Source organism: Alternaria incomplexa, assembly GCF_024043165.1.
Source record: "Alternaria incomplexa strain BMP 0042 chromosome Unknown scaffold_11, whole genome shotgun sequence".
NCBI classification, from domain to species: Eukaryota; Fungi; Ascomycota; class Dothideomycetes; order Pleosporales; family Pleosporaceae; genus Alternaria; species Alternaria incomplexa.
In genome coordinates, this window is record NW_026249860.1 from 1482718 (window position 1) to 1508432 (window position 25715).

A 25715-nucleotide genomic window follows, 5' to 3' on the forward strand; every position below is an offset into this window, starting at 1 on the left:
TGGTCTTGATTCAAAGATGAATCCCTCAGTTCGAGACCAAGCTTCAAGTAACCTCGTCCAGGGCGCCTACGATGCTGCTGAAATTCGCTCGCATCATGTTCTGGTTGCCCTATCGGTGTCAGAAGAATATGGCGCTTGTTAGGTAGCAAAGACCACATCTTAGAACTTATGCCGTATCGTATTGGGTTCATCTCCATGCAGTGATGAAGGTCCTGAGTCGAGAACGCGGAGTGCCCGTTCTCTTCGCGGAGCTCGTTCAAACCGTCGATCAGTTCGCGCGTGAGCGACTCGGAGCCAAGAGCTGGTTTGTTGCAGCTGCTTATCAACTGAAATAGCCTGGCAGTTCCTTGGTCGTCGTGATTCGAGTCGCTTTTGTCATTGGACACATGACGTACATCGCCATTACTCGCATACTCTGTGTCCAGTATTGCAAGAACGTCTCCATCGACCTCGTCCGAACAAAGAAAGTCTTCTGTCTTGTACCAGTTTATCTGACCACTGGTAGGACTGCCACCAGCTGCTGATGGTTCCGCGGACGGTAACAGTTCGAGTCGACCGGCATTCTTGTAGTGGGTAGCATGGCCTGTATAGTATACGATCAACAGGTTATGAGGCTGGTCGTGAGTCTCAACGAATGTGGTCACAATCCGATCCATCTGACGTTGTGGTTTGCTTTGGTAGTTGAGTTCTACAACGTCGGTCTCGAAATGGAAACGCTCCCGGAAGACATGTGCGAGCTCCTTCACCTGCGATCGTGTTAGAACAATGGCTTTTCATCTTTTTCGAGGACCCGGAACACTCATGCGGAGGATATTCTACGGGAGTAGAACCTGACTTAGAACTGGAGTTACTTACTTCCTCACCGGTTTTGAATTCATCCAATTCATCAGTCCATTTCAATAGCAGCACAGCAACGTTTGCATACACTCTGGGTCTTCCCATGTTTCTGGCGATTGCTTCAGCCCACCAGTTCTGCATTGCCACTGGATGCTCTTGCGTCTTGTCTCCTGCAGACTGTCTCAGCCTTGCATTTCTTTCTTCCAAAAGACATGTCTCAAAAGCTTCCTCGGCGCTTCTTTTGCGTGAACTGTCAAGTGCCAGCTTTCGCTGCATCTCTGATTCGAGGCGATCAAATGCATTTTCTTTGCCTTCTCCGTAAATAGGTGGCATGTGTACGTCGAAGAGGCCAAGCACAGAGTAGACTGCGTCCTCTTCCCGTTTGGTTTCCCGCCCAGCCGACCAGGACATTCGCTCTTCTATACTGAAGTCTGAGAAATGCAGCGGGGAAGGCCCCAAAGCTCGCAAAGGAATAGCTGTAGCTTGATGAATGACCTGCGACAGTGAACGCTTATCACCTAGGCGTTGACCATCAACGGTAAAGAACTCCACGGAAGATGGAGCGAGTAGTTCCTGTAGCGTCCAGCCTCTGGTGAACCATTTGCTCTTCTGGAACGCAGTCTTCCAAGGCGTCCGAGGCGGAGCCGTCACATCGGAAAGATAGACGTAGCATCGGGTTGAATGTTGATACCATGAGAACATGGAGTTTATCGCTTTCGAGAGTTCCACGCTATCTCTCTTATCGATGCAGCACGTGTCCACCTAACAGGTATTAGCCGAAGCGCAAAGGAAGAGGAACATCACCAGGTCACCCAGAAGTATTCCAGTCCATCATTAGCAGCTTGGTTAGCACAGAAGTGTAATTTGGCATAGCCTTGCTTTTCTTTGCCTCTGCCTTTCACGATGTCTTTGAAGGACACTTCATCGGTGTCAGAACCCCACGTATGTGACAGTATCGCGTAGGGTGGCAGCTGTCTGTCGTCATAGTCAGCAAGGCTGAACTCGCCGTCGGTGTCACGCCGCAGAAGGTGCATGTTGCGAAAGCAGTGGAAGGAAGCTGATCAAGTCGACATCAGAGGTGGTCGCGATGGAAATTGGCAGATCGTGCGCTGACAGCAGCGAAGGAGCGAAAGATATCATGATCATGTCAGCAGTGGCGTGGCTATTCCGTTGAGGGATCGAGGTGCATCCTTCTGAAAGACATGGGTTGGCGTCGCGCGAAGCTGAAGGGCGGGGCAGATTGGCAGGGTCTACACCGGCTCCTGGAGACATCCAACGCCCTGGGCACTAGACTTTAACAACAAGAACGAGCGGTGACCGCACCATGAGCCTTGCGAATTTAACATCTCTTTTCAATGAGGCAGAGCTGAGCTGTGCTGCTACCTGGGTACCACCGTGCGGCCATCTGCCGGCATGATGAGCCCACCCTACCTAGGTATTCGGGGGACATTTCGAACGTCCGCCCTTAGAGCATACAATCAAAGCCACTGATCTAAGAGTCTAATTGCGGTAATATCCTGCTAACATCCGCTCTCCATGTTAATGTAGGCTGCACGGCGCCTGTCTCGCGTATTGAATGAACAGGGTGAGCTGTACGCGATATCGAGTAAGCCGGCTGCGCCCCCAAGACGCACATCTCAGCCTTCCTAATCTCATCAGCCATAAACTCATGGTTCTGGCTTCTATCCTCTTCCCGCGCATGTATGATGTTTTGACTGATTGAGTAGACACAATTACTGCTTCGAAAGCTCAGAATGGCGGATCCTCTCAGCATCGCAGGATCCGTGGTCGGCATCACAGCAGCCGGCGTACAAGCCTCCGTAAAGCTTTACGCACTCGCCGACAAGGTCGCGACAGCAAGCCAAAGAGTCACAAGCATCGCGGACGACATTAGTAGCACATGCGCTATCCTCAACCAAGTGCGCGAACTCATCATACCTCAGCCTGATGCGCAAGGCACCCTCAAGTCGGTCTTCAACTCCGTCGCTCTCAGCGATATTTCGCATGCTCTTCGCCGCTGCAGGTCTTCCTTCACGGACATCGAGGCTCTTTTGCGTCGCGCGTTCGAGCAAGTGGGAAAACGCTCCGCGCTGCGTTCAAACATCAAACTTTCCCGGTTCGAACAAGCCAAATGGCCGTTTTTGCAGCCACAATTCGACGAGTTGCGCAACGATCTTCGAGATGCAAAAGGCAATCTTGTTTTGATGATTGCTGTAGCGAGCCTTGCGCTTGCACAGCGAGATGGACGGCAGCGACCGATTCATGATGGGGAGCGACTCGAGCTTGGATCTACCATTGTGCATCTGCAACGGGCGAGCACAGTCAAAACACAACCTCAACACTCTTCAAAGATTCCTCGAAGGGAGGTGAAGGACTCGCAAAGTCTTTCTACCTCAGGTGTTGATGCCGACAAGGGCATGTCTTCCAAGCAAGCACCCATGTTTGCGATGGCGACTTTGGCAAAAGCCCTTCCGCCTGGCCCACCAGTATCGGACGAGTTCCCGTCGCCTTCCAGTGATAGAGATAGAGGAATCTCGTTACCCGGAACCGGTATGAGTGTCGCAAATGTGTCTCTGGCCTCCATCGGTGATACACAAGTTCGAGCGGCAGGACTTCCTCTCAGATCGCACGCATCTCTTGGACCAAGTGAGCCAGTCCGAGCCAGTTCACGTTCAAGTCCAGGAGGTATAACATTGTCACGAAGAGTAATGATCCCAGGTCCGAGTTCACCGGGGGAGTCCCACCCTTCAGATGAACCTATTCCCCAGAAATCTACACCTTCTACCCCACCATTCGAGTCGACGGCAGCAGCCCAGCAACATGAGACGCAACCAGAGGCGACTCCCGCTGCAGGTAGTGACAATGTAACCACCGCAGACAATGACGATGTAATCTGCTTCTATTCGGGATTTGCAACCACTTTTCTTCAGGGACTTCAAACAGGTCACGGCGACTCACTCTTGTTAGATGGGATGGAGCTACCCCACGCCTCACTCGAGAAACTGGTCAAAAAATACACCGACGAAGGCAACGATCCACACATCGCGATGTCAGAGCTCACACGAGAGCAGCAGGCCATGATCAAAGAGACGATTAATGGAGACAATTGGGAAATAGCGTATATTCGCTTACAACGCAATATCAGTGTATCCAGTGTATTTGGTACATTGAACGTTGAAACGCTTAAGTGGATCTCCAGAATGGAAATGAAGGAACCCAAAATGCCATCGGTAAATTCTCCGAGTGTGCTAGCCGCAGGAGGATCTCATACCTCATCTCAACTGTCATCGCCCGCAAAGTTTATCCGTCCTGCTTCTTCGACTTCCGACCTCAATCGCATGCCTAGTACCCGGAGTGGCCAACAAACCGGTGGAATACGCGTGAACATATCCAGAAGTGACTTAGTGTCTCCAGACTTCAATATGTACAACCAAAGATCCTCCAAGCCCGGGAAAAAGCCTGTTACACCTGAAGCCACGCCAATCCGTCGTTCAGAAACAGCAATGCCAGATGCGGACGACGAATCCGACAACCAGCTCGATTCACCGCCACAACACCCGCGCGATGAATCTGAGGATGCGCTGGAGGAGCAATTCTCCTATGAGAATCCCAATCTTGATATGCAACTACCGGTATTTGATCTACCAACGGTCTCAAGTGGATTGCAATTCATGCACGGAGAGCGAGACCTTCCTGAAGAACCTGCAGAGGAGGATGGGGAAGACATTGTGAATGAGCTTCTTGCTCGGTGGACGACCTCATGATCTATTCCTTTCCCCCTTTTTCATCTAGCCGCAAGGGGACTACGAGTAATTCGACGGTCGGCATCAACCGCAAGCAAACACAACTTCCTTCATGAGTACAGATAGATACTAAACATATTCTAGAGTAAACTATCCTTTCCCTCACCCTCACACATCTCGCACACTACTCCCAATCACTTGGATAACGCAAATGCATTGAAACGCCGCGCATCGTCGCGCATAGACTGCCATGGTATCTCGAACCCTTTACAGTACATGATGAAGCCCCGCCATATTGCGCCAACAGATGCGTTTTGAAAATGCTCCGAATGAACATTACGAAGAAGAGAATCCGCACAAAACACCCCTCCACCTAGCCTACAACATCAATATCGCCATCAGCATCCACATCCTCCTCCCCCTCAGCATCAACATCACCATCCGCATCCACATCCACATCCCCACCATCCACCCCCCTCAACGCAACCGGCAACTGCCCCCTCACATTCTCAAACTCTCTCGCCGCCGCATCCGCCTCAGCCACAAGTCCATTCCTCCTATAAGTATTCATACAAAGCCCCGCAACAACAGCAACCCACAGCGGCCTATGCACTTTAACCGCCTGTGACCTCGCCGCACGAATCGCCTGGACACTTTTCTCGCCGACGGTCTCGGCGAAGAAGCGCGCAACAAAGTAACACATCATCATAGCGACGAATTCGAAGTTCTGGGTTCGTTTTGACACATCCTGGGCCATGCCTACGGCGGCTTGAACGGTTTTCTTCTGTTGGAGGATGGGCGCGTCTTCGCTGTGGTAGGCTTGGACGAGGCGGAAGGCGATGCGGATATATTGGTTCGGGTGGTCGTCGCAGAGGGGTTTTATTTGGGCTAGAAGGAGGGCTGCTTGGAAGTGTTGTGGGTGCGAGGCATCGCGGAGAATGAGGAGGCGGTTCAATGCTGCCATTATTGCAATGTCTGTTTTAGCGGGGGTTGCGTGGCCCTTCTCTGGTATCGCGAGGGCGTCCGAGGACAATGCGGCTAGTGAGGAGTTGTGGGATCCGTTAATCTGGTCGGTGATGGCGGAGAAGTAGGCGAGCGTGCGAGCGAATGCTTCCTGGTTGTTGTATGGGGTCGTCGAGATCTTCTTCTTGAGGAAACCCAACGCATCGTCGGCGGTCGCGGAATCGTTCCTAGTACGCGCCATGAGGCCGATGGCGAACATGGAATACCAGTCGAGGACCATGTTCCACTCGATGCGCGCAAAGGCGATGGATATAGGTACGCCGTTGTAAACGCGTCGTTTCGCAGTCTCTCGGAAGCGCTGATGTGCTTCTTTCATGAAATTCAGGCCCTTCTCATGAACATGTTGGTCCAGAGCACAGATGTGGAAGCACAACGCTTGAAGATCCTCCTTCGGAAGCCATGCAAATACCAATTCGTCCTTTTGCTCCGCGTTCTTTCGGAAGATGCCAGCAGTGTCGAACGTGAGATGACCTCCAAAACTCCGCTCAATGAGAACAGTGAAGACGCCGCTTTGGGAGCCGCCCTGTTCGTTTTTGTCGCCTAGTATGGATTCCAGAAGCGCGGTAGACTTCTGTGGGTTGGGGCTGCCTTTTTGGATACCGCTAGCGATGTCAATAATATCGATGAGAGTGCCAAACGATCCTAGCTGCTTGGCTGACACTTGAAGCTGCAGGCTTCTGGCTGCTGCGATAGCGCGTTGGGCTTGTTCGAGTCGATCGCTTGCACCCGAGCGTAGATGGACCATGGCTTCGAGTACATGGCAAGCGACGTAGATGGCTCGATCACCCCGCCGGTCCGCGTGATCTTGTATAGCATGGAGTTGCTGGAGAGCCAATGCTACCTCGACACGACCCGGTATCTGCAGTGCGAGCGTGACTTTGAGAAACCGCAGCGCATACACCCAGGCAATGTGTTGAAAGGTCTCCGCCTCCTTTATAGGCTGATCGAGTGACTTGAGGCCGGCGCGGTGATTGGTCTTGAACTGATATCGTGCTTGGAGATGGAGAGCAGCAAACTTCAGATCTTGCAGGCGATGGCGTCCGCAGAGCGATATCTGCTTGGACAGAATCTCCTCGATCCGACTGGAAATGTCCGCGGCCTCGATGTCCGTCTCTTCAATCATCAAGCTGGCGTACCTCAACCGCAGCTTGGCTTCGTCTCTAGGCGGCATGTTGAAGTCCTTCACCACAGTGTCCATGCACCCCATGGCGGTGGACATTAACTTGTAGTATTGCCTGACGTCGGCCTCCCTTCTCTCCCGTATGAGCAGCGATCCCATGCCTCGTGCGACTGCAATGTATTCGTCCGCAGCCGTGAGCAGCAGTTCGGAGAGCTCGGCAGGAAGGGCCTTCTGGGGAAGATGTGCGCGCTTCGTGGGCGTGAGCTGGTGCAAAGACGACGCTTTCGGTATGACGACCTGGGGATGCATTCTTGGTTTGGACGAGGGCGGTTGAGGGAACGGACTGCCATACTGGCTCGACGGCGTCCGAGACTGTGGGGGTACGCGCTGTTGTTGGGGCGTCGATTGAGGGGGTCGCTGTTGCTGAGGGGTAGATTGTGGGGGTCGCGGTTGTTGAGGAGTAGATTGCGAGGGAAGACGTTGTTCTTGAAGCGTGGGTTGTGAGGGCATACGCTGCAGCTGGGGCGTTGACTGTGACTGTGGAGGTCGCTGGTGCTGGGGTGTCGACTGTGGAGGGCGCTGTTGTTGGGGTGTCGACTGCGAAGGTCGCTGCTGTTGTGGCGTGTTCTGAGAGGACATGTACTGCTGCTGAGGCGTCGACTGCGAAGGTACCCGCTGTTGCTGAGGCGTCGTCTGCGGCTGTAGAGGCGCTCGAGACTGGGCTTGACTGTGCGAAGGAGTGACGACGGGTCGCTGCTGTGGCCTGGGCCCGTTCTCTTGAAATGACGGCGACCGCTGCACTGGCTTGGAGCTGGGCGTGTTGGGTGCCTGCTGTGCGCTATACCGCCGTTGTTGGTCACCCGAGCCGTCTGTTTGCGCGATGCCCGTGCTGCCTGTTCGCTGGACCGGCACCTGGACATGTCGGATCCTTGGGGGCTGCATCTGCGGCATGGGGGCATATTGCTGTGTCCTCGGGGGAATGACAACTTGAGGCTGCCGTTGGTACTGGGGCTGCTGTGGTGGCTGCATCTGGGGAGGCATTGGCGCATACTGCTGGCTCATGGGTCGGGGCATGCTGGGCTGTGGCGGCAGTTGGTACTGCTGTGGCTGTGACTGAGGATATCCCTGTGGTGCCTGCATCTGCATGGGAGGATACTGAGGGTAGCCATGCTGCTGGTAGACATTTGGCTGCTGTTGTTGCGGTTGTTGCGGAGGCGGCGCATACGGATTGTACTGGCCGTTCGGATAGCCCTGGGGCTGCCAGCCGTATCGCGGATCCATGGCGGGGGATGGTCAGGAGAGGAATCGTCACCGAGAGTCGAGGTACAGGCGGTGCATCGTGGGCGAAAGCGGGGTGTCGACGTGAGGACGTGTAATGGGCAGTCGCGAACTTGGGCAATCGCGAACGCGCCAGCGCCGTTGAGCGCCATTGGCCGACAGACGCGCGCTTGCTGCACCAACACATGCAGCCTAGTCGTAGCCAGACCGAGGCCCAGTTCTTTCAACCTTACGTACGTATGCGATTCCAGATAAGACTTTCAACATCTCTTTGTCAAGATCAATCCACATGGAGGGCTCTCCTAGAAACTAGATCCACCGACTACACCAAACATTTCAGCCATTGAGCGACTGACTGGGGGTATCGTGAAAGAGCTAGGAACAGGATCGAAGGCGTGTAATAGTGCTGAGGTGTGATTTCAATCCGTGGTGTCTTCAGAACTCATACAAAATCGCATCGCCTTCTGGGATCTACCTAGGTAGACCAGACACCACTCCCACCGAACCCATCATGTCTTGGCTCCTAGGCCACAGCAAAACGACCTACACCTCCCATGCCTCGCCAACACCCCTCCAAACCAAGGCCGGCTCAAAAACAAACCTGAAAGAGATCGCCGAGTCCTCAATCCCACCATGCCGTCTAAACCCCTTCCTCTTCAACGGCCATCTCCAGACAATGTACACAGCCGTCAAAGACCCCGGCCCAGAAATCTACTACAAGCGCCAAATCTTCGACTCGGACCACTCCGTCTACCCCGGGACCTTCGCCGTAGACTTCGTAGTACCAAAAGAAGAAGGACTCGCCTCCGCTATACGCATGGCCGAAGAGAAGGACACGACCGAACTCCCCGAGCGAACCACAAACTTCACACCCAAAGAATGGGAAGCAATAGGCAGCTCCGACAACACGCCCATGCTAATAGCCCTCCACGGCCTAACCGGCGGCTCCCACGAAGTCTACCTCCGCGAAACCCTCCAACCGCTCCTGACATCGCGCACGCAACCCTGGGCCGCATGTGTCGTAAATGGCCGTGGCTGCGCCTTATCCAAAATTTCCACCCCCCAACTCTTCAACTCACGCGCAACCTGGGACCTGCGTCAAACCATCAAAACACTGCACGCCCTCTTCCCCAACCGCCCCCTCTACGCCATAGGCTTCAGCCTCGGCGCCAACATCCTCACAAACTACTGCGGCGAAGAAGGCCCCCGCTGCACCCTTAAAGCCGCGGTATCCTGTTCGAACCCGTGGAACCTAGAAGTCTGTAACACAACCCTCCAATCCACATACCTAGGCCTGCACATCTACTCCCGCACCATGGGCAAGAACCTCATGAATCTCTTCCACCGGCACCGCTCGCAGATACTAAAGAACCCTGGTATCGACGAGACGGCGCTGTTGGCGAGTAAATACCTCCATGAGTTTGATAGACATGTCCAGTGTCCTACGTGGGGGTATCCAACCGAAGGCGCGTATTACAGGGACTCGCAGTCTGTGGATGCGGTGTTGGCGATTCGGATTCCCTTTTTGGGGATTAATGCGGAGGACGATCCTATTAGCAATAAAGCGGGATTGCCGTATCAGGAGGTATTGCAGAATCCGAATACTTTGTTGTGTACGACGGATTGGGGTGGTCATCTGGGGTCTTTTCAGTTGGGTGGGGGACGCTGGTTTGCGAGTGCTGCGGCGGCGTTTTTGGAGAAGATGTTTGAGGAGGTGGAGGGGGAGGCTACGAAGGGGGTGGATGAGGGGAAGGATGTGAATATGGGTGGGTTGCAGGGGAAGAAGTATCCTATCTTCGATCCGAATCATCGGAGGTTGATATTGCCTGAGGCTTGAATCATTGAGTTATGATTTGGAGATTGGATTGGATTGGATTGTAAATTTGGTTGGGTATCATAGACTTTTAGATATCGTAGATCGCTTGGAGACCTGATGTGTTGCGCGACATATGACGCCCTCTCCTCTGCCGTACTTTTACGCTCGTGTTCGCTGCATGCGCTGCCTATCGACACTGGCCTTCTCGATATCGTACACGATGCGTGATCGTCTCGCCGCAATGTCTGTCCGTCTTTTTGGTACCTCCCCATCGAAATCGAACTCACGCCCACAGCTCGTTCCTTCAACCAAAGCTAACCCTCTTCCTCTGCTTGAACTTGCGATCCTTCTCCTTGATCTTGTCGCCCTCATCCTTATTCCCACCAGCACCAGGCTCACTATGCCTCTTCCTCTTCTTCTTGAGATCCTGTTTCCTCTCCTCGAAAGCTTGGTCCTTATCTGATTTCCTCGCCTCGGCTTCTTTCCGCTTGGCCTCGCGTATCTCTTCTAGCTGACGTGCTTTGGCGATCTTGGACTCGAGGTGGCCTTCCTTCTCGGCGTTGACGACGGACATGATGGCCATCTTGTGGACGTCAGTGTTAGGTTAAAGAGGGAGGAATTGGACGGAGGATTAGATTGACATACCATACTAGCCGGATCATCAACAAACTTCTTCCCCTTCTTCACACCCTTCGGTTTCGCAATACCAGCAGGTATAATGCCGTTCAGCGCCGGGATATCCAGTTCCTTCTCCGTATACACGCGCTTCTTCTTCCTGCCATCCCTGGAAACAACACTCTTGGTTTTTTGCTGGCCACCCGGTTTAGCCAAGGACATGGACTTTTGCTTGCGCTTCGATATGCCCTCGGGCGCGCTACCAGTCGGTTTCGCAGATTTCGCTTTCGGTTTGTTGGCGCCGGATTTCGCTGGGCCGGATTTGCCTTTTGAGGAGGTCTTGCCCTTGGTGGAGGGCTTGGAGAGACCCATTTTAGCGAAGAGCGTGGTGCGTGGGTGAAGTTGGCGCAAAAGTTGGTGTTGGTTGTAAAGAGTCTGGAAGTCTGGAACTTTTCGTCGGCGGTTGGCGAGCTGCAGATGCCGACCGACGCACCAGCACGTAAGTGCCAAGGGCAAGCGCGACCGAGTGGACCGCAACCTCGACTGGCGCAACCGCATCTCCAGCAGCTAGCTAGCTCCTTGCATCACACCCCCAACACCACGATCCCACACTCCACCGAGTCGCATACGCATACGCACGGCATGATGGAGGACTCGAATCGCCTCTTCCGCTTCCCCAAGCCCGCGTGGATGAACAGCGCCAACACGCGGACTGCCGGCGTCTACATCGCGGGAGCCTTGGTGCGCGCCTCTCGCATGCCACACCTACACCAAACACAGTCACTAACAATGCCTCGCAGTTCGCCATGGGCTTCTACACCCTCATCGACATCTCGGTCTGGTCCAAGTCGGCCATGAACGGCTCCGAACCAACCGTCCACATCACCTTCGTCGACTGGATCCCCGGCATCTGCAGCGCCCTCGGCATGCTCGTCATCAACAGCATCGACAAGTCGCGTCTGTCTGCCGACAGCTTCTCCTACTCTGGAAACGGCGTCGCGTGGAAGGCGAGGCTGGTGTTGTTCTTGGGCTTTGCGCTGTTGGCTGGTGGGCTTGCGGGCAGTGTTGTGGTTATGGTTATGAAGTTTGTTGTTGTCGGGCATACTTGGCCGACTCTTTGGCTGGGCGTTGGAAACGTCGTTGCTAATGCGCTTCTTATGCTGAGGTGAGTACGATATATGAAGCTCTGGGATGGCTGCTAATGTTGCGTAGTTCCGCCGTGCTCTGGATTGCGCAGAACATGGAAGACGAATACACCTACAACCTGGCGTTGTAGGCTACTGTCGGATCAAGCGTCAGGGTTGAGGACGGATATCGCGCGTTCTGTATCTGGACGCGCGCATGGAACGGATATAATTATGTACGGGTATTTGAAGGGTCGGGACTGTTCGTCATAGGCAGCTTGTTGTTTCATGCCAGTCATTCAGCGATTTCGAGTTATCATGTTCCAATACGGACAACCAAAGTCATCCTATGCATTATGTTCGATATACTTGTACAAAAACGCTTAGCAAACTATGGATACAACATAAACATGGGGCAGCACCGATCCGAATCTTCCGGCTGTCAGCATTTGCTTTCAACGCCCTCAACATTCCTCCAGTGGTCGCGCTGGACCAGATTGTGTGTGTGCGGTTCCTCATTGCTGAGTCCCGCCGGCGAGTCAGAAGTCTTCTTGCTCCTGGAAGAACAGGGTGAAGCTGATGATGGTCGCGTATATCAGAAGACCGCCGAAGATGGACATGGCCGCCGCGCCGCCCGCGATCTCTGCCGAATGCCACAGTAGTGTCGGGAGGGCTGTCAACGTGTTAGCGGTCTGCCAAAATACCCGCCGAATCGTCCCTGTGCCACCCAGCTGTACTCACCAATACCCATGACCACAAAGAAGCCTGTCAAGAACCGTCCAAAGTCGACGACACCATTTCCGGTGCTTTCCATAAAATCATCGCGGTTTGCTGCGCGGCCGCACAGCCAGTTGGGCAGGGGCGCGATTACGTAGGTTGCGACGACGAGAAGCGTGAGGTAGTTCTTAAAGAGCGCGGCGGAGAGGATGACAAGGAGGAAGCCGATCGCCAGGACCTAGTATGACGGTGTTAGCGAATGCATAGTGGAACAGCGAGCGCGCGTGCATGCGACAGGCTGACGTACGAAGGACAACCCTATGATGGTCTTGATGCCGGCCATGGTGGATTCGTAGCGGGGTGCACGTGACGATAGTGTGTTGCAGAAGTATGCGCCGACGTCGCCTTGGTTCGATCCTCGGTCCGGCGAAGATGTTCGGTTGCTGTGATGGGGGTCTGGCTGCTAGACGCCTGGTGGTGAGGTTGCGTCGCACGCGCTAAGGGCCTTGCCAAGCTTGGAGCTTCTGGAGCTCATCGTCGTCAACAGCGGGTGCCTCCAGCTGCAACACCACATTCTCTCGGTACTCGTCCCACGCCGCACACCACACGACCACCGTCTTCGCCACTAGATTGCAGCACCACCGTAGAACATACTGCATCTCGACTTCCTTCTTTTAGCCTTCCACAAACCACCCCACACCCCACGATCCCGCCTTCAAGATGTTCCGCAACAACTACGACAACGACTCGGTCACATTCTCACCACAAGGCCGCATCTTCCAGGTGGAATATGCACAGGAAGCGGTCAAGCAGGGTTCCGTCGTCGTCGGAATCGTCAGCAAGACCCATGCAGTACTCGCCGCAATCAAGGTAATTACTCACGCTCTCTCTACTATACCAACAATCCCTAATAGACTACCAGCGAAACGCCGAAGAACTCTCTTCCTACCAGAAGAAGATCATCACCATCGATTCGCACTTCGGTGTGGCCCTCGCCGGTCTCGCCTCAGACGCCCGTGTGCTCTCCAACTTCATGAAGCAACAATCACTGGCATCCCGCCTCACATACGACCGCGCGATCCCCCTCTCTGAGATTACCTCCCGCATTGCCGACCGCGCCCAGACCAACACCCAACAGTACGGACGGAGACCCTACGGTGTGGGACTGTTGATTGCCGGTGTCGACGCAAAGGGCCCGCATCTGTTCGAGTTCCAGCCCAGCGGTGTTACACAGGAGATGGTTGCATGCGGTATCGGTGCTAGGAGTCAAATGGCGAGGACATACCTTGAGAGGCATCTGGACGACTTCGAGGGCGCTAGCAGGGAGGAGTTGATCAAGCACGCACTGAGGGCGCTGAAGGAGTCGCTGTCACAGGACAAGGAGCTGACTGTCGACAACACCAGCGTCGGTATCAGCGGTATTGGCGAGGACTTTGTGCACCATGAAGGCCAGGATGTTGCGGAGTGGCTGGACGCTACCTTTGAGAACAGGGAAGGCGGCGACGATACCGCCGAGGGCGGAGAGGCCATGGAGTTGTAGGGAAGCGTGCAATCTGCAAGACTCAGTATAGCCGCTTGACGAGAGACTGTAGATTATGATGTAGCCACCCGGCTATGAAAACACAATGAACAAGATTACGAATTGCTGCATGTCTTGAAGTGTTTCAGAGTATCGTGGAGGTACTCAGTGTCTTTTGTAGTTGCTTTCCATCAAGTAAAACATTATGTATCCGCCAGGGTACAGCTTACCCAAAACGCTTCCCGTACCTGATATGCGCACGTGATCTGCAGCTCCGAGCCGGATGCGCGAAATCTCGCCGGAGCTCAGCAACTTCAACACCTGCACCCGCAACCCAAACCCCGTCCACACCCACGAACCCGCATCCTACCATCACAATGGCATTCGCGTGGAAAGCCGCCGGTCTCACGTACGCCCGCCCACCTCTGCAGCCGCTGCAGCCCCAGATTTGAACCCGCCATTGACTGTTGAACAGCTACAACCGCTACATTGCCGTCGCATCGCGCGTCGTGCGCCGTTCGCTCAAGGAGGACAAGCGCATCGCTGCCGAGCGAAGGGGCGAGAGCGAACTCCGCTTCGCCAAGTGGGAGGTGAGTCAGGATGATGGCATGGGATGGATTGAGGAAGTTGAGCTGGGCTAACGGGATGGGCAGAACGGCAAGCAGGGCGAGCTGAAGGAGCTCAACGCTGCGGCGCTCCAGGCACAGGCCGATGCCGCCAAGACCTCGTAAAGCAATTGAGAGGAAGGGACATGGCATAGACACGATGGAGTGGCATGGACAACGGAGGAGAGATGACGCTTGGGGAGGATAGACGTATAAGCTGTACTATCAAGCTGGAGCGGAATCAAAGCCGATGCACACCAACTATTGAGCCGACATTCACTCTCCCCAAGAATTCAATGTGCTTGTGAAGTAGAAGTGATATCACGGTCGTGGCTACCAGTAATGTTGCCGCTTGCCTCGGACGCGCGCCTGTCCAACTCGGCTGTCACAAATCTTCCCGCATCGGCACCGACTCCACCACAACATGGCAGATGCGTCTAGCAGCCACAGCACAGCCCCCACCCCGGATCATGACACAGGTATAGCCGTTGACGGGGCTGGTAATTATTTCTTCTACTTCTGCGTAGAGCAGTCGATACTGATGATGCACAGGCCCCTCGCATGCGCAAGAGTCTGCGCCTACCATCTCGGCCTCTACTTCCGCTAATTTACCCTTGAGACAATCAAGACATTTGGTCGCGGGGACGCAGCCAAAGATTCATGATGTGACGGACAAGTTCACGAGGGCTTGTAATGGTGAGTTGCGATCTCAGGTACATGGAGGGGCATGGCGGGGCTGCCTCGTCATGTCGTACTACGGTGGTTACGACGATATGTTCAGGCAACATAAACTGACAACATCCAGCTCTCGAAGTCGGTCAACTCGTCAAAGATGAATACTTCACGCTGTTTGAGTCCATCGGGGCCATCGAAGTACGCCGCTCTTCTTACTAAAATGATGATACTCTACTTACACGCAACAGATCATGGACCCCAAAATGGACAGCGGCTTCCTCCAGCCCGGAGAAACCCTAGAAGACGACTACGATACTCTGGCTCCCCTTCTACCTGAGGAACTAATAGGCATCATGGACCAACTACTCTGCTACGAAATGGCCTGGCATACCGGCTATCCGTTATCCCAAACCCTCTTCACGTCTTTGCACATCGATAAGCTGCTCTGGCCCGAGACTAAGATCCTCGAGCAGGCGCAGTTCTACCGTGGGGAAATCCTGCATGAGAGACGACCTGGACCGTTGCTGGAAGTACTGAGAGCGTATTGTCTGGCGTTGATCAAGGGTTGCGACTTTGTGATTGCCAAGATTACGGGCAGGGATTACTTTGAAGAGGAGGACTTTTGTACGCATACGTATAATCGGGTGTTGTTTGTTAGTGTGCCGATGGATGTGTTTTTGAGAGAGTTGGATGCGGCGATGGAGACGATTGAGGAGTATGCTCCACCGCGTACTGGACAGTCGACAGCCTGCTAACACATCGTAGTCCCGACTTTGAGATCAACGATGCGCTTCGGAAGGCAATCAGTTCACGATTAGAACTCCGGAAAGATTTCCTTCGCGCCCTTGACTTGGATCTACCACTCGATCAGATCTCCTATTCATGGCCACCAATACTTCAAGGTATCGACTCGTTGAAGAACACGCATCAGCTTGGGAAGACTGTGCCCGGTGCTTTCAGTCCGAAGATGCAACGCCGTCTCGCCTCTACAGTGCCCCCACGACCAGTCGTAGAACTCGACTTCAAAGATGCGTTGGAGAAGCTACACCAGATAGCTACCGACTGCGCAGAAGCCACGCGCTTCCCAGCTCTTCCACAAGACCCCCTCGAATACCAGTCCTTCCTGTGGCACTTCTCTGCTCGCCCACCCCCGCCACTGACATACGCCCGCTCCTACCTTGCAACCCTACTCTTCCACCCCGACGTCCTTAACGCCTCCGTCTCCCTCCCTCTCGTCGACGTAAAGACACTCGTCTTCCCGTCTTCTCCCGTCATAGACCCGATCAACTGGACAATGTCACCACCGCGCAATGCCCTGATCCCCAAACCCCCACGCCTCCAGTTCGCAATGCTCATCGACGAATTCGTAGACCGCGCCGGTCAAGCGTACCTCGATCTCTGGGTCGCCATGGGCCAGAACCGCTGCCGACTGAGACGAATGTTGACGCACGTCATCACGGGCTGGGATCTGCTCCAAGCCGACGCAAGCTCAATCGACATGGACATTTCCTCCGCGGCCGCCACTCTCGCTCAGAGTGCTCAAGTTATGGAATTCTCCCTCTCTACCTGGGTCTACCACAAGAAGCTGTGGATGATAGAAAAGGTCATCTTACTTGGCTTCGAACAGGATATCTACCTCCCGGATGAATACGCGGGCATGTACCTCTTCCTCTCGCTCATCGCTACACGACGGAAAGAGTTGCTCAAGAGGGTGGAAGCTCACTACCTCAGTATCTCCACCGAGCTCCTCAAATCACGACGGTTCAGAGAGGTTCAGGACGTAGAGGAAGCGTCACCTTTTCTGGACTCCCTGCTCGCCGAGACGGATGGAACCGCGTCGTTAGCCATGGCTCTCGCCCGCTTCTACGTCATCTGCGGCTATTTGGGTAAACTACCCATGCCCCGCCGCACTCCCTTCTCCACAGAGAAACTCCGCTATGAACTCAGGATGAAACCTTTCCTCGCTTTGCAACCACCCGAAGCGCCTCCCTTCGACGATTTCAAAGCGTATAGCCAGCCTTATGGACCGATGCCGTCTGCTTCCGAGCCTCCACCCGAGGCTTTCGTTCAGGACGTTCAAGATAAGGACAGCCAGCTCTGGCAAGAAGTAGACGACCGCATCAAGGCGGCAAAAGCAGCGTTTGCCGAACACAAGAGATTGGGTGTGAGCACGGCGAAGGCGGAGGGTGTCAAGGCGAGTTGGGAGGATGAGGTTAGGAGGATGGTGGCAAGTTGTGTTAGTTTGGGGTTGGCGGTTAAGGAGGTTAAGGATCTTGTTGTTGTTGGGGAGCGTGGTGGCAAGGAGGAGGAAGGGAGGGGTGATATTGGTAAGGGGTTCAAAGTGGAGATTCCGGAGGCGGCGACGGGGAAGAGGTATGCTGAGGGGTGGATCGTTGGGAAGGTTGTTAAGGATTGAGGTGGTGGGATTGGAGCGAGGGTGCTGGACATATACTGATACTCGACGAGTGATGCCGGATAAGTAGACAACGTAGGCATCAGAGTTCGCTCAACGAGACACACAATAACCGCGAGCTTGCGACAGTGCCACCAATAAGGAAGTCAAGTTACAGGGTTAAAAACCTGAAGTCGAGAGACAAGTGAGTATTGACACCTCCGAGTGAGACGAGTTGCAGCAGCAAGTCGGTAGCTTAACAACACAAGTTAAGAAGGCTATTTATTCGCTAGCGAGACAAGCTGCAGCGGCAAGTTGACGACACAGCACAAGTAAACAAGGTCACCTCTAAGCGAGACGAGTTGCAAAAGGCCAACCATATACTTGTTCAGCGAGTTGCGGAGCTTGTGAATGAGTGCGGTACTATGTGTGACAGTCGCGACCAGTCTGAGGAGCAACTCCAACAGCTTAAGGAGCAAGTTGTACGCCTGACCAACGGGGGTGGCTAGTCACGCCAAGAAATCATTGTTGAGTTCGTTACGTCGGAAGACGTGTATAACTCTTACGCAAACCGAGTAGCTACTTCATCAAGCATGTCACTCTCAGAAGACTATCAAGATATCAGCGTACTTGCGGAAAACAGGGGATAAGGTGATGTATGCGTCACAATAGCTTCAAGTCCTCACAGCCCCATATCTCTAAGATCAGAGGATATGTTAAGACGCGCGCGCGGTCACCGTGACTTCCCAATTGAGACTCACCATGACCTCAAAATCCACGCTAAGACGCGCCTGCCTGTCAAACAGTCGGACACGCTCTCACCTCTGCTCTTTAATTCCCACACACGACTTCGAAATCCATTTCAATCGTTTCGACTCCAAGCTCTCATCATCCTCTCACCGCTCTACAACCTCGCAAGATCTCATCATGGCGCCTCTTTCCGATGAACTCGTTGCGCACAAGCAAAACAAATTAGACACTGCCGCGGTCGCCGCAATCAAAGCCCACGACGCGCATTCTCAAATGCTACCTGAGCAGGCGAAGCCTAACGCAAACGACAAAACTGTCATTGCTAAGGACCCTGACCAATTCGATGTACGTTTGCTCATGGTGCCTCACAGCGAGACATGTTACTGACATGACTTCAGTTCACCATCTGGAGCGGACTACCGCACGCCTGGATCATCGAGTGCTTCGGAGCCGAAGTCGCCAGAATCCTTATTGAGGACAAGTTCATCGACTTGGACCCGCATCCAGTGGACGAGCGCCCCGTTCTCCAATTCTCCGACTTCGATGTCCTGATAGCGGAGGCAGCCGGCTTCCACCGAGCCATCAACCTCTGGAACAAGACATGCGGCTTCCCCACTTTTGACCTGTTCCCCGAAGTGAAGGGGGCGTTGTCTGCGCAGGCCACACTGTTGGGTGGCTTACTACGTAACCGCCAGATCGACATCGACGTACCAAGCACCTTCCCCGGCAAGTTCAAGGGTCAGAGCGCAGAGAGCGGCAACCCATATCGGCTTATAAGGGCAGATGACGAAGACGTCAATGAGGCACTGACATTGAGTTACTACGACGTATTCATGGACATGGTCTGATAGCACTACGTCAACGCATCTCCTAGTCACTCGGTATGTCGGAGGTTCATTCTCCCCAAGCTTAGGATAGGAAGAAACAAATACCTATTGCGAGAATGTAGCAGCAGTTTCCCAATGTAAACTCGCTAGTTATGACGTAGGCTCTGCTCACGTAAGTGGCCCTACATAGCACAACATAAAAGTCAAATCATTTCCATTACGCCATGAACACCTACCCGGGTATCACAAACACCAATCCAAAGCCCCCGAAACGCCTCACAGTTAACCTGCCAGTCTACCGACCACATGCCATCCCTCGCAGTCCCATCGTCCACAGTCAGCTCATCCACCCGCAAGCGCCTCGCCCACGCCCTCAAACCCACCACACTCAACCCTTGTACTTCCTCAGCACATCCTCGCTAACCCTCTTGACACTCTTGGCAGACAAGCCCCGCTCGCCGCGTTGTTTGCTCTTGATGCTCGCTTCGTTGATGAGTCTGCGGGTATTGTCAGCCTAAGTCCTCTCGTTCCGTTCCCTGCTTCGTATCCGTCCATCGCCCGCACGAATGCATTTCCTAGCTCTGTGCCCTTTCAGAATATCCGAACTTGGTCGCACCGTGTCGCGATGTGATGTGAATCGAAGGTAGCGCGTAGCATCGCATCGTATCGTATCGTGGAGTTACAACATCGCAGGTACGTACTCTTGCATAAACAGCACATAGTTCAGGTATATCTATGTCGCACGTCAGTCTCCCATCTCCACTCCAACTCCTACTCAACGCATCAACGTACCAGTATATCCACGTTCTTGCTCAAAGGCCTGTTGGAATGCGCCTTGACGATCTTCTTGACGGTGCCGCGGGGGTAGAGGGTCGGCGCCATGGTGTGCGTTTGTTGTTTGCGAGAATGATGCGATGAATTGGAGGGTAGTGTATTGGCGATTCCTGGCGTAATGGGCGCGGTGTGCGGGGTATGGTTGTGTACAGTACGGGATGGATGCGTGGGTAGACGTGTCTGTTGACGTCGATGCGTGCAGGCGGGTCTGTGCGTTTACGCGCTGGCACGTGGGAGGCTTGGTCTTTACATCACATCCATGTAGGTCGGCTTTGATGGCACCCCGAATCGAGAGAAAGTTATGGGTCTATAGTATCACATATCGGATTGATTGAAAATCGTCTGAACAAAAGAGTTCTCATACGAGATGCATCTATCAGGGACTATCACAAGATAATGTTACACAAACGAGATTCCACATCTACTGCGCTACATAATCACTGTATTTACACCTTCAGGCCGAGATCCGCAGCGTAGGGGAGTACGAAAAGGTCACCGACGGATGATACTGAGGCATTGCTCTCAAGTAGTTCCTTGGCAGCCTGGGGTAGATGTTAGCATACAGCACATATAGAACAATGTATAGAAGACTCACCTTCTTGACGGACTCTTCTGTTACACCGTCAATCTTCTGGGCAACCTCGTCGATCTGGTACGGTTGGGTGTTGTGGATCAGACCGTTGCCAGTAAGCTCGAGACCGGCGCGGATGTCCTGGCCGTGCTCGAGCTCCTTGAACTTGGCGGCGGCCTTTGCCTTGGAGACCTCTTCGCTTGAGATCTCGCCGGAAGCAATCTTCTTGATGGCATCAACGGCGGCCTGGGCGGTTTGGGCAACAGCCTTGGCGGATCCGGTGATGGTGGTGTAGAGGAGACCGGCGTCGGAGTAGATGGCGCTGGTGGTCTTGACCTTGGCACCCTGAGCGGCGGCCTGGCCGAGCTTGGTGAAGCCTTGCGACCACTTGACGGCGGACTCGCCTCCGAGCAGAGAGCTGAGGACGGCAATCTCGGGCTTGTAGAACTTGCCGGTGAAGGAGCTGGAGCCGGGGAAAGCAATGACCATGGCGTTGCCGCTGTCGTGGGCGATGCGCTCCTCACCACCGTAGTACTTGGACTGGTCGGCACCGGTGTTGGATTCTTGGAGAGGGGCGCTGGGGACGTTCTCGAAGAACTCGCCAACCCACTTGGAGAACTCGCCGTGGTCGGCACCGTTGGCTACGACGGCGAAGTTGGGCTTCGCGTAGGCGATCTTGGAGTACCACTCAATGGTCTCGGCGTCGAGGTACTTGGTGTAGGGTGTGGGCGCAGCGGAGGCGGTGGGGACACCGAGGCCGCGGTGGAAGGCGAGGCTGTGGGCGGACTGGGTGGCCATGTCGGTGACGCTGGCGAGGAACTTCTTGTGGGCGAAGTGGATCATGGGGAGCACCTCCTCGGCGTAGACGTGGGCTGCACAGTGTCAATTCCATCCATCTCGGGGTGTCAATTTTGCCTACGCTGGTACTTGGTGGAGCTGGCGACCTCGCCGAGCAGCTCGACGAAGTAGGGCAGGTCATCGCGGAGGAACTTGGCCTCGAGCACCAGGTTCTCGCGCGAGTGGTGGGCGTTGAGGCTGGCGCCCAGGAGCTCGGATTCGCGGACAATGCGCAGCGTCGACCGTCTTTCGGTGCCCTAGAGGTCCGGAGCGTCAGTCTCGCTCTCCTTAGCATCGGCAGTCTCAATTCAGCGTACCCGGAAAGCGAAGTTGGCAAGGCCCTCGGTCAGGCCGGGCAGCGGCTGGAAGCGCGTGCCGGCCTTTGCGACAAGGGCCAGTGTCGTCGTGGGGCCGGCAAAGTCTCTGCTGGCGTACTTGACGCCCTTGGCCTCGCCAGATTGGTAGTTGAAGGAGCCTGAAGCTGGGGCAGCCAGGCCGCGGCGCTGGCAGCGGGCGACGGGCTGCTGGCGGGCTGCACGCTGCGCGCCCCGGCAGGCAGTCGTTCGGGAGAGCATCGTGGTGTAGGCGCCGGGCGGAGGGCTGGGTGGTGTGCGGGGGACGGCAATGGATGGAATGCGTCTGGTGGTGCGGCTGTCGAAGATGCCCGTCACAAAGTTCGTAGGCCGCCAAGCCCCGTAATGCCATCGACCGCCGCTCCATTGGCCGGAGCTCGACTGGGAACGGTCACCCACCCCACCCAGTATCATTTTCTAGGCCGCTAAGACTGTCGCTGCTCATTCCTCGCCCTCTCTGCTCCAGCTTTGTTCTCCCCGTGCGTCGCCAATGTCTCCCCGGTAGCATTACCCCACCCTAGATATCTGGCAAATATCTAGGCTCCATCATGTCTTACAACCAGCGAGAGACTCCGGTAAGACGCGCCGCCCTTGCGCCTCGCCCATGTCACATGAATCATAACCAACCACTCTCCAGGTCCTTGCTGAACTCTGCACCTCCCTGGTCAAGGATGTCTACGGTGAACTCGCGGCAGTATGTCTTGTCGAACCAAGTCCCTGCGCATCGCCGCGCTCGGGCGCAGTACTCTTCTGCAGCCAGGCATGCGACGGGCGCATTCAAGAACACTCTTCTAACTCCTCATAGCGGGTCTTTTCGATCCTCGCGCGCCACGGACGCCAGAGTCTCGCATCTATCGCACGCGTCTCCTACCTGAACCCGCGCCAGATCAAGTACGGCCTCGTCATCCTCCTCCAGCAGCACCTCATCTTCCATTCCGGCAGCGATGCGCCCTTGACCTACTACGAGATCGACTGGCAAAACTCGTACGCAATCGTCCGCTTCGGCAAGATCGTCAAGCTCGTCCAAGATCGCGACGGCAAAAAGGCCGCCAACGTCATGTCCAACCTGCTCGCGCTCGGGCACACACGCATCGCCGACTTGAAAGAAGCCTACTTCCCCTCCGAAACTGAAAGCGACTATGACTCAGACGACGGCGCGGCCAACGGAGCCGGCTCAAAGCGGAAACGGACCAACGGCACTCACGTCAACGGGACAGCGAAGACGAATGGCGTCACGAACGGCACAGCCTCTGAGTTAGACGACGCAAAACCAGACCCCACCGAACTCACCAACGGCCACGGCAAGACCAATGGCGTGCATAAGCCCTCCAAGGTGGACAGCGTGACCCACAACAGCGCTCCAGAAGAGCCCGGTCAGGAACAGGATGACAGCGACATTGGGTCCGTCGAGGAGCTGTACGAGATCATTCAGCGGCTGATGGAGCGCGGCTGGATCAGGACAGTCACCGAAACACAATACCTGTCCCCCGGCGATATGCACGACATGCTCTACCAGGAGTCCATCGAGCAAGACAACTCAGGCGTCACACCCACGGGCACCAAAGACAAGGACATTGTTCACAGAGGGACCTTGGCGCGTAAACGAGCAATGCGCGACGAATGGCTGACGGTCCCAAAGTTTGCCCGACACGGACAGACGAATGGTTCCAACAAGCGTGTGAAGATCAACGGTGCGAACGGCACAAATGGATGGGCGGCACCATCATCGGACGACGACCTCGTTATTCGCGTTAACCCGGAGAAGATTGCAGTCGCCATGCGCACGGAGCAGCTGGTCAGTCTGGTACAACAACGTCTTGGTTCTATTACTGCGCGCGTCTACCAGACCATGTTGCGCATGCTCGAGTCGAAAATACCCCGCTGTTGGGAAGAGTGGCCTGACCCACCGCTACCTGCCGGCGAAGCTGGAGAGAACTCGATCGACCCCCGCTTCCTCGTCACCGCCCGCGACGTCGCTACGAAGCTCAGCCGTGAGCGCGATCTGGACATCTTCGAGGGCCTCGATCCGAACGCAGCGGCCCAAATGACTCGCAAAGGGCACATCAATCGAGCCACAATCTGGACACAGCCAGTTGACCCCGCCACACTCAATATGGAAGACAGGACCAAGGTCGTAGACAAGCACATACAGATGCTGGCTGAAGACCCATTTCACTTTGTCACCTGGCACTCTCGCGCTGGGTTCTCGCAATGGCACATTGAGTTCGACGAGATCGCGCGGCAGATGATACAGACCGAGATCGAGAACACCATCTCTGCAAGGAAGGGATCCCTGGGCGTGAAACTGGTTCGCGCGTTGAAGAAGAAGGGCAAGCTCGACGAGCGCGCCATGTGCAACGTCATGATGATGCCCGCCGCCGACGTTCGCGGCATAGTCAACGACCTCACCATTCAGGGCTTTGTCCAGACGCAGGAGATTCCCAAAGTCGACCGACGCGAAGCGAAGCATTCCCTCCACCTTGTTTGGTACGATCGGCAGCGCGCCCGCGAAAAGCTACTCCACGACACTTACAAGGGCATGGTCCGCATACTCCAACGTATAGAATACGAACGAGAGAAGATTGAGTTTACCCTTACCAAAGCCGAGCGCTCTGACGTAGTCGGCAACGAAGAGAAATGGTTGAGCCCACGCGAGTTGGACGATCTTCGCAAATGGAAAGAGGTGCAAGAGAAGTTGTTGCTACAGCTATCCCGCGAAGATGACCTGGTCGCTACATTGAGAGATTTCCACGGGCCGCTGGTCTCCGCTTAGACCAGCGGAACATCACGGCCTGTCGTTACGTGAGGAGAACGATGGATTTGGCGTTTCATGGGGGCATGCATAGGTCTGGTTCCGTCCAGCCATCAAAAGCATTCGGTACAAACGATACCCTTCGAGCATATGGGCGGCGTTTATTTCTTGCATTGCATTTAGGTGTTCTTTTCGTACCAGCTTACGCGATCTGAAAGGAAGAAGATTTTTGCAGGTTGATCTTTGCTGTAGATCACGATTTGTAGTATAAACTTCAATGACTTCGGAAACGTTATCGCATCCTGTGCTTCTTTGACTCGTTGGCTATGAGTATCCGATGCACGTGTAGTCTAATGTCCCCGAGAATACCTGACCGGCGTACTTTAGTCTACGATGAAACTTGTCTCTTGTGGATTGATCTCAGGCGCTTCGAGAAGTATACATCACGTCTAGAGCCTCCACCCGTTCATGAAGGAAGTCAATGTATGCTTTAGGGCTTTCGTAATCGTGCGCACAGGAGAGCAGATGCTATCAAAGCCGACTAAGCAGTGATGTTCCACCTTTGGCTCAGCATAGACACAACCGCATCTACGCTCAACAAGTATTCCGCTGGTCGGGAATGGGCATTGGTGCACCCTCACAAGCCATCAGATCAACGTTGTACTCTATCGACACGTGCCTTCGTGACCTATGCGTGGAAAGGTGGCGAAGATGGCTAGAGGAACTCTAAGCGGAATTCCATCAAATTCGTCCCTGTCCGTCGCTACAGTATAGTGCCAGTCCACGCATGCTCCCGTTGCCAAATCCTGAACAGTGAACATTATGCTCAGAGTTGATTAACAACTTGCTCGCCCCAAGTCTCCGGAGTCGCAGGCGATTAGTCGTGAGACGTCATATGACCCCTTGGTTGGCAGCGCGAGCAATATACATGCCGCAGCAGATTAGATTAATGTGGCCGAAGTGAACCGGGAAACAAAACCTCGCCAGGCAGCACTGAGCCCTGTCTTCATATACTGAACCGGGTTGCAGGTAGGCGCCTCTTTGAGGCGTATTTGACGTCGCGACGTCAAGCAACGACGAAGGCATGTCGTTGCATCGCTATGGAAGTTGAGGAAGGATGTCTAGGTGTAAGGCAACGTGAGTCTGGTGTGGAAGCGCGCTAGTGGCTCAAAGCAGCCGAGCTCCGCCTTCGCTCGACTGTGCCCAACCACATCACCAATCCCTTCACGTCTACAGCTGCGCTAAGTACCGTTGTGGCTGCAACGACCGACCGCCATGAACGCGACAACGTTCCGATATGAAGTCAAGGCGATCTAGTACCTAGACG

The 25715-nt window shown here is 54.6% G+C and overlaps 14 protein-coding genes across 14 annotated transcripts; 8 read left to right on the forward strand and 6 right to left on the reverse strand.

Annotated features, from left to right (window-relative positions):
* Positions 1–43: 43 nt before the first annotated feature.
* On the reverse strand, positions 44–942 carry J4E90_007890 (uncharacterized protein; the record flags this gene model as incomplete). Its single annotated transcript, XM_051437420.1, has 3 exons — positions 44–109; positions 396–746; positions 856–942. 3 exons carry the CDS (start codon positions 940–942, stop codon positions 44–46), a joined length of 504 nt encoding a protein of 167 aa, XP_051289166.1.
* A 1649-nt stretch (positions 943–2591) lies between these two features.
* J4E90_007891 (uncharacterized protein) lies at positions 2592–4601 on the forward strand (the record flags this gene model as incomplete). Its single annotated transcript, XM_051437421.1, has 1 exon — positions 2592–4601. The coding sequence occupies one exon, from the start codon at positions 2592–2594 to the stop codon at positions 4599–4601; it is 2010 nt and encodes a 669-aa protein (XP_051289167.1).
* Positions 4602–4953: 352 nt separating this feature from the next.
* J4E90_007892 (uncharacterized protein) lies at positions 4954–8004 on the reverse strand (the record flags this gene model as incomplete). The annotated part of the gene is made up of 1 exon (XM_051437422.1): positions 4954–8004. The coding sequence occupies one exon, from the start codon at positions 8002–8004 to the stop codon at positions 4954–4956; it is 3051 nt and encodes a 1016-aa protein (XP_051289168.1).
* Positions 8005–8512: 508 nt separating this feature from the next.
* J4E90_007893 (uncharacterized protein) lies at positions 8513–9838 on the forward strand (the record flags this gene model as incomplete). Its single annotated transcript, XM_051437423.1, has 1 exon — positions 8513–9838. One exon carries the CDS (start codon positions 8513–8515, stop codon positions 9836–9838), a length of 1326 nt encoding a protein of 441 aa, XP_051289169.1.
* A 283-nt stretch (positions 9839–10121) lies between these two features.
* Positions 10122–10804, reverse strand: LOC1 (60S ribosomal subunit assembly/export protein; the record flags this gene model as incomplete). The annotated part of the gene is made up of 2 exons (XM_051437424.1): positions 10122–10400; positions 10463–10804. 2 exons carry the CDS (start codon positions 10802–10804, stop codon positions 10122–10124), a joined length of 621 nt encoding a protein of 206 aa, XP_051289170.1.
* A 273-nt stretch (positions 10805–11077) lies between these two features.
* J4E90_007895 (uncharacterized protein) lies at positions 11078–11708 on the forward strand (the record flags this gene model as incomplete). The annotated part of the gene is made up of 3 exons (XM_051437425.1): positions 11078–11173; positions 11233–11597; positions 11645–11708. 3 exons carry the CDS (start codon positions 11078–11080, stop codon positions 11706–11708), a joined length of 525 nt encoding a protein of 174 aa, XP_051289171.1.
* Positions 11709–12095: 387 nt separating this feature from the next.
* On the reverse strand, positions 12096–12616 carry J4E90_007896 (uncharacterized protein; the record flags this gene model as incomplete). The annotated part of the gene is made up of 3 exons (XM_051437426.1): positions 12096–12229; positions 12298–12511; positions 12581–12616. The coding sequence occupies 3 exons, from the start codon at positions 12614–12616 to the stop codon at positions 12096–12098; spliced, it is 384 nt and encodes a 127-aa protein (XP_051289172.1).
* Positions 12617–12993: 377 nt separating this feature from the next.
* Positions 12994–13813, forward strand: J4E90_007897 (uncharacterized protein; the record flags this gene model as incomplete). Its single annotated transcript, XM_051437427.1, has 2 exons — positions 12994–13143; positions 13196–13813. 2 exons carry the CDS (start codon positions 12994–12996, stop codon positions 13811–13813), a joined length of 768 nt encoding a protein of 255 aa, XP_051289173.1.
* Positions 13814–14169: 356 nt separating this feature from the next.
* J4E90_007898 (uncharacterized protein) lies at positions 14170–14523 on the forward strand (the record flags this gene model as incomplete). The annotated part of the gene is made up of 3 exons (XM_051437428.1): positions 14170–14201; positions 14268–14382; positions 14446–14523. 3 exons carry the CDS (start codon positions 14170–14172, stop codon positions 14521–14523), a joined length of 225 nt encoding a protein of 74 aa, XP_051289174.1.
* A 298-nt stretch (positions 14524–14821) lies between these two features.
* J4E90_007899 (uncharacterized protein) lies at positions 14822–17488 on the forward strand (the record flags this gene model as incomplete). Its single annotated transcript, XM_051437429.1, has 5 exons — positions 14822–14897; positions 14950–15093; positions 15203–15270; positions 15321–15787; positions 15838–17488. 5 exons carry the CDS (start codon positions 14822–14824, stop codon positions 17486–17488), a joined length of 2406 nt encoding a protein of 801 aa, XP_051289175.1.
* A 903-nt stretch (positions 17489–18391) lies between these two features.
* J4E90_007900 (uncharacterized protein) lies at positions 18392–19062 on the forward strand (the record flags this gene model as incomplete). The annotated part of the gene is made up of 2 exons (XM_051437430.1): positions 18392–18559; positions 18613–19062. The coding sequence occupies 2 exons, from the start codon at positions 18392–18394 to the stop codon at positions 19060–19062; spliced, it is 618 nt and encodes a 205-aa protein (XP_051289176.1).
* Positions 19063–19429: 367 nt separating this feature from the next.
* Positions 19430–19923, reverse strand: J4E90_007901 (uncharacterized protein; the record flags this gene model as incomplete). Its single annotated transcript, XM_051437431.1, has 3 exons — positions 19430–19538; positions 19743–19774; positions 19834–19923. 3 exons carry the CDS (start codon positions 19921–19923, stop codon positions 19430–19432), a joined length of 231 nt encoding a protein of 76 aa, XP_051289177.1.
* Positions 19924–20321: 398 nt separating this feature from the next.
* Positions 20322–21858, reverse strand: J4E90_007902 (uncharacterized protein; the record flags this gene model as incomplete). Its single annotated transcript, XM_051437432.1, has 4 exons — positions 20322–20417; positions 20471–21318; positions 21366–21540; positions 21601–21858. 4 exons carry the CDS (start codon positions 21856–21858, stop codon positions 20322–20324), a joined length of 1377 nt encoding a protein of 458 aa, XP_051289178.1.
* Positions 21859–22184: 326 nt separating this feature from the next.
* On the forward strand, positions 22185–24409 carry J4E90_007903 (uncharacterized protein; the record flags this gene model as incomplete). The annotated part of the gene is made up of 3 exons (XM_051437433.1): positions 22185–22211; positions 22274–22330; positions 22442–24409. 3 exons carry the CDS (start codon positions 22185–22187, stop codon positions 24407–24409), a joined length of 2052 nt encoding a protein of 683 aa, XP_051289179.1.
* Positions 24410–25715: the final 1306 nt, after the last annotated feature.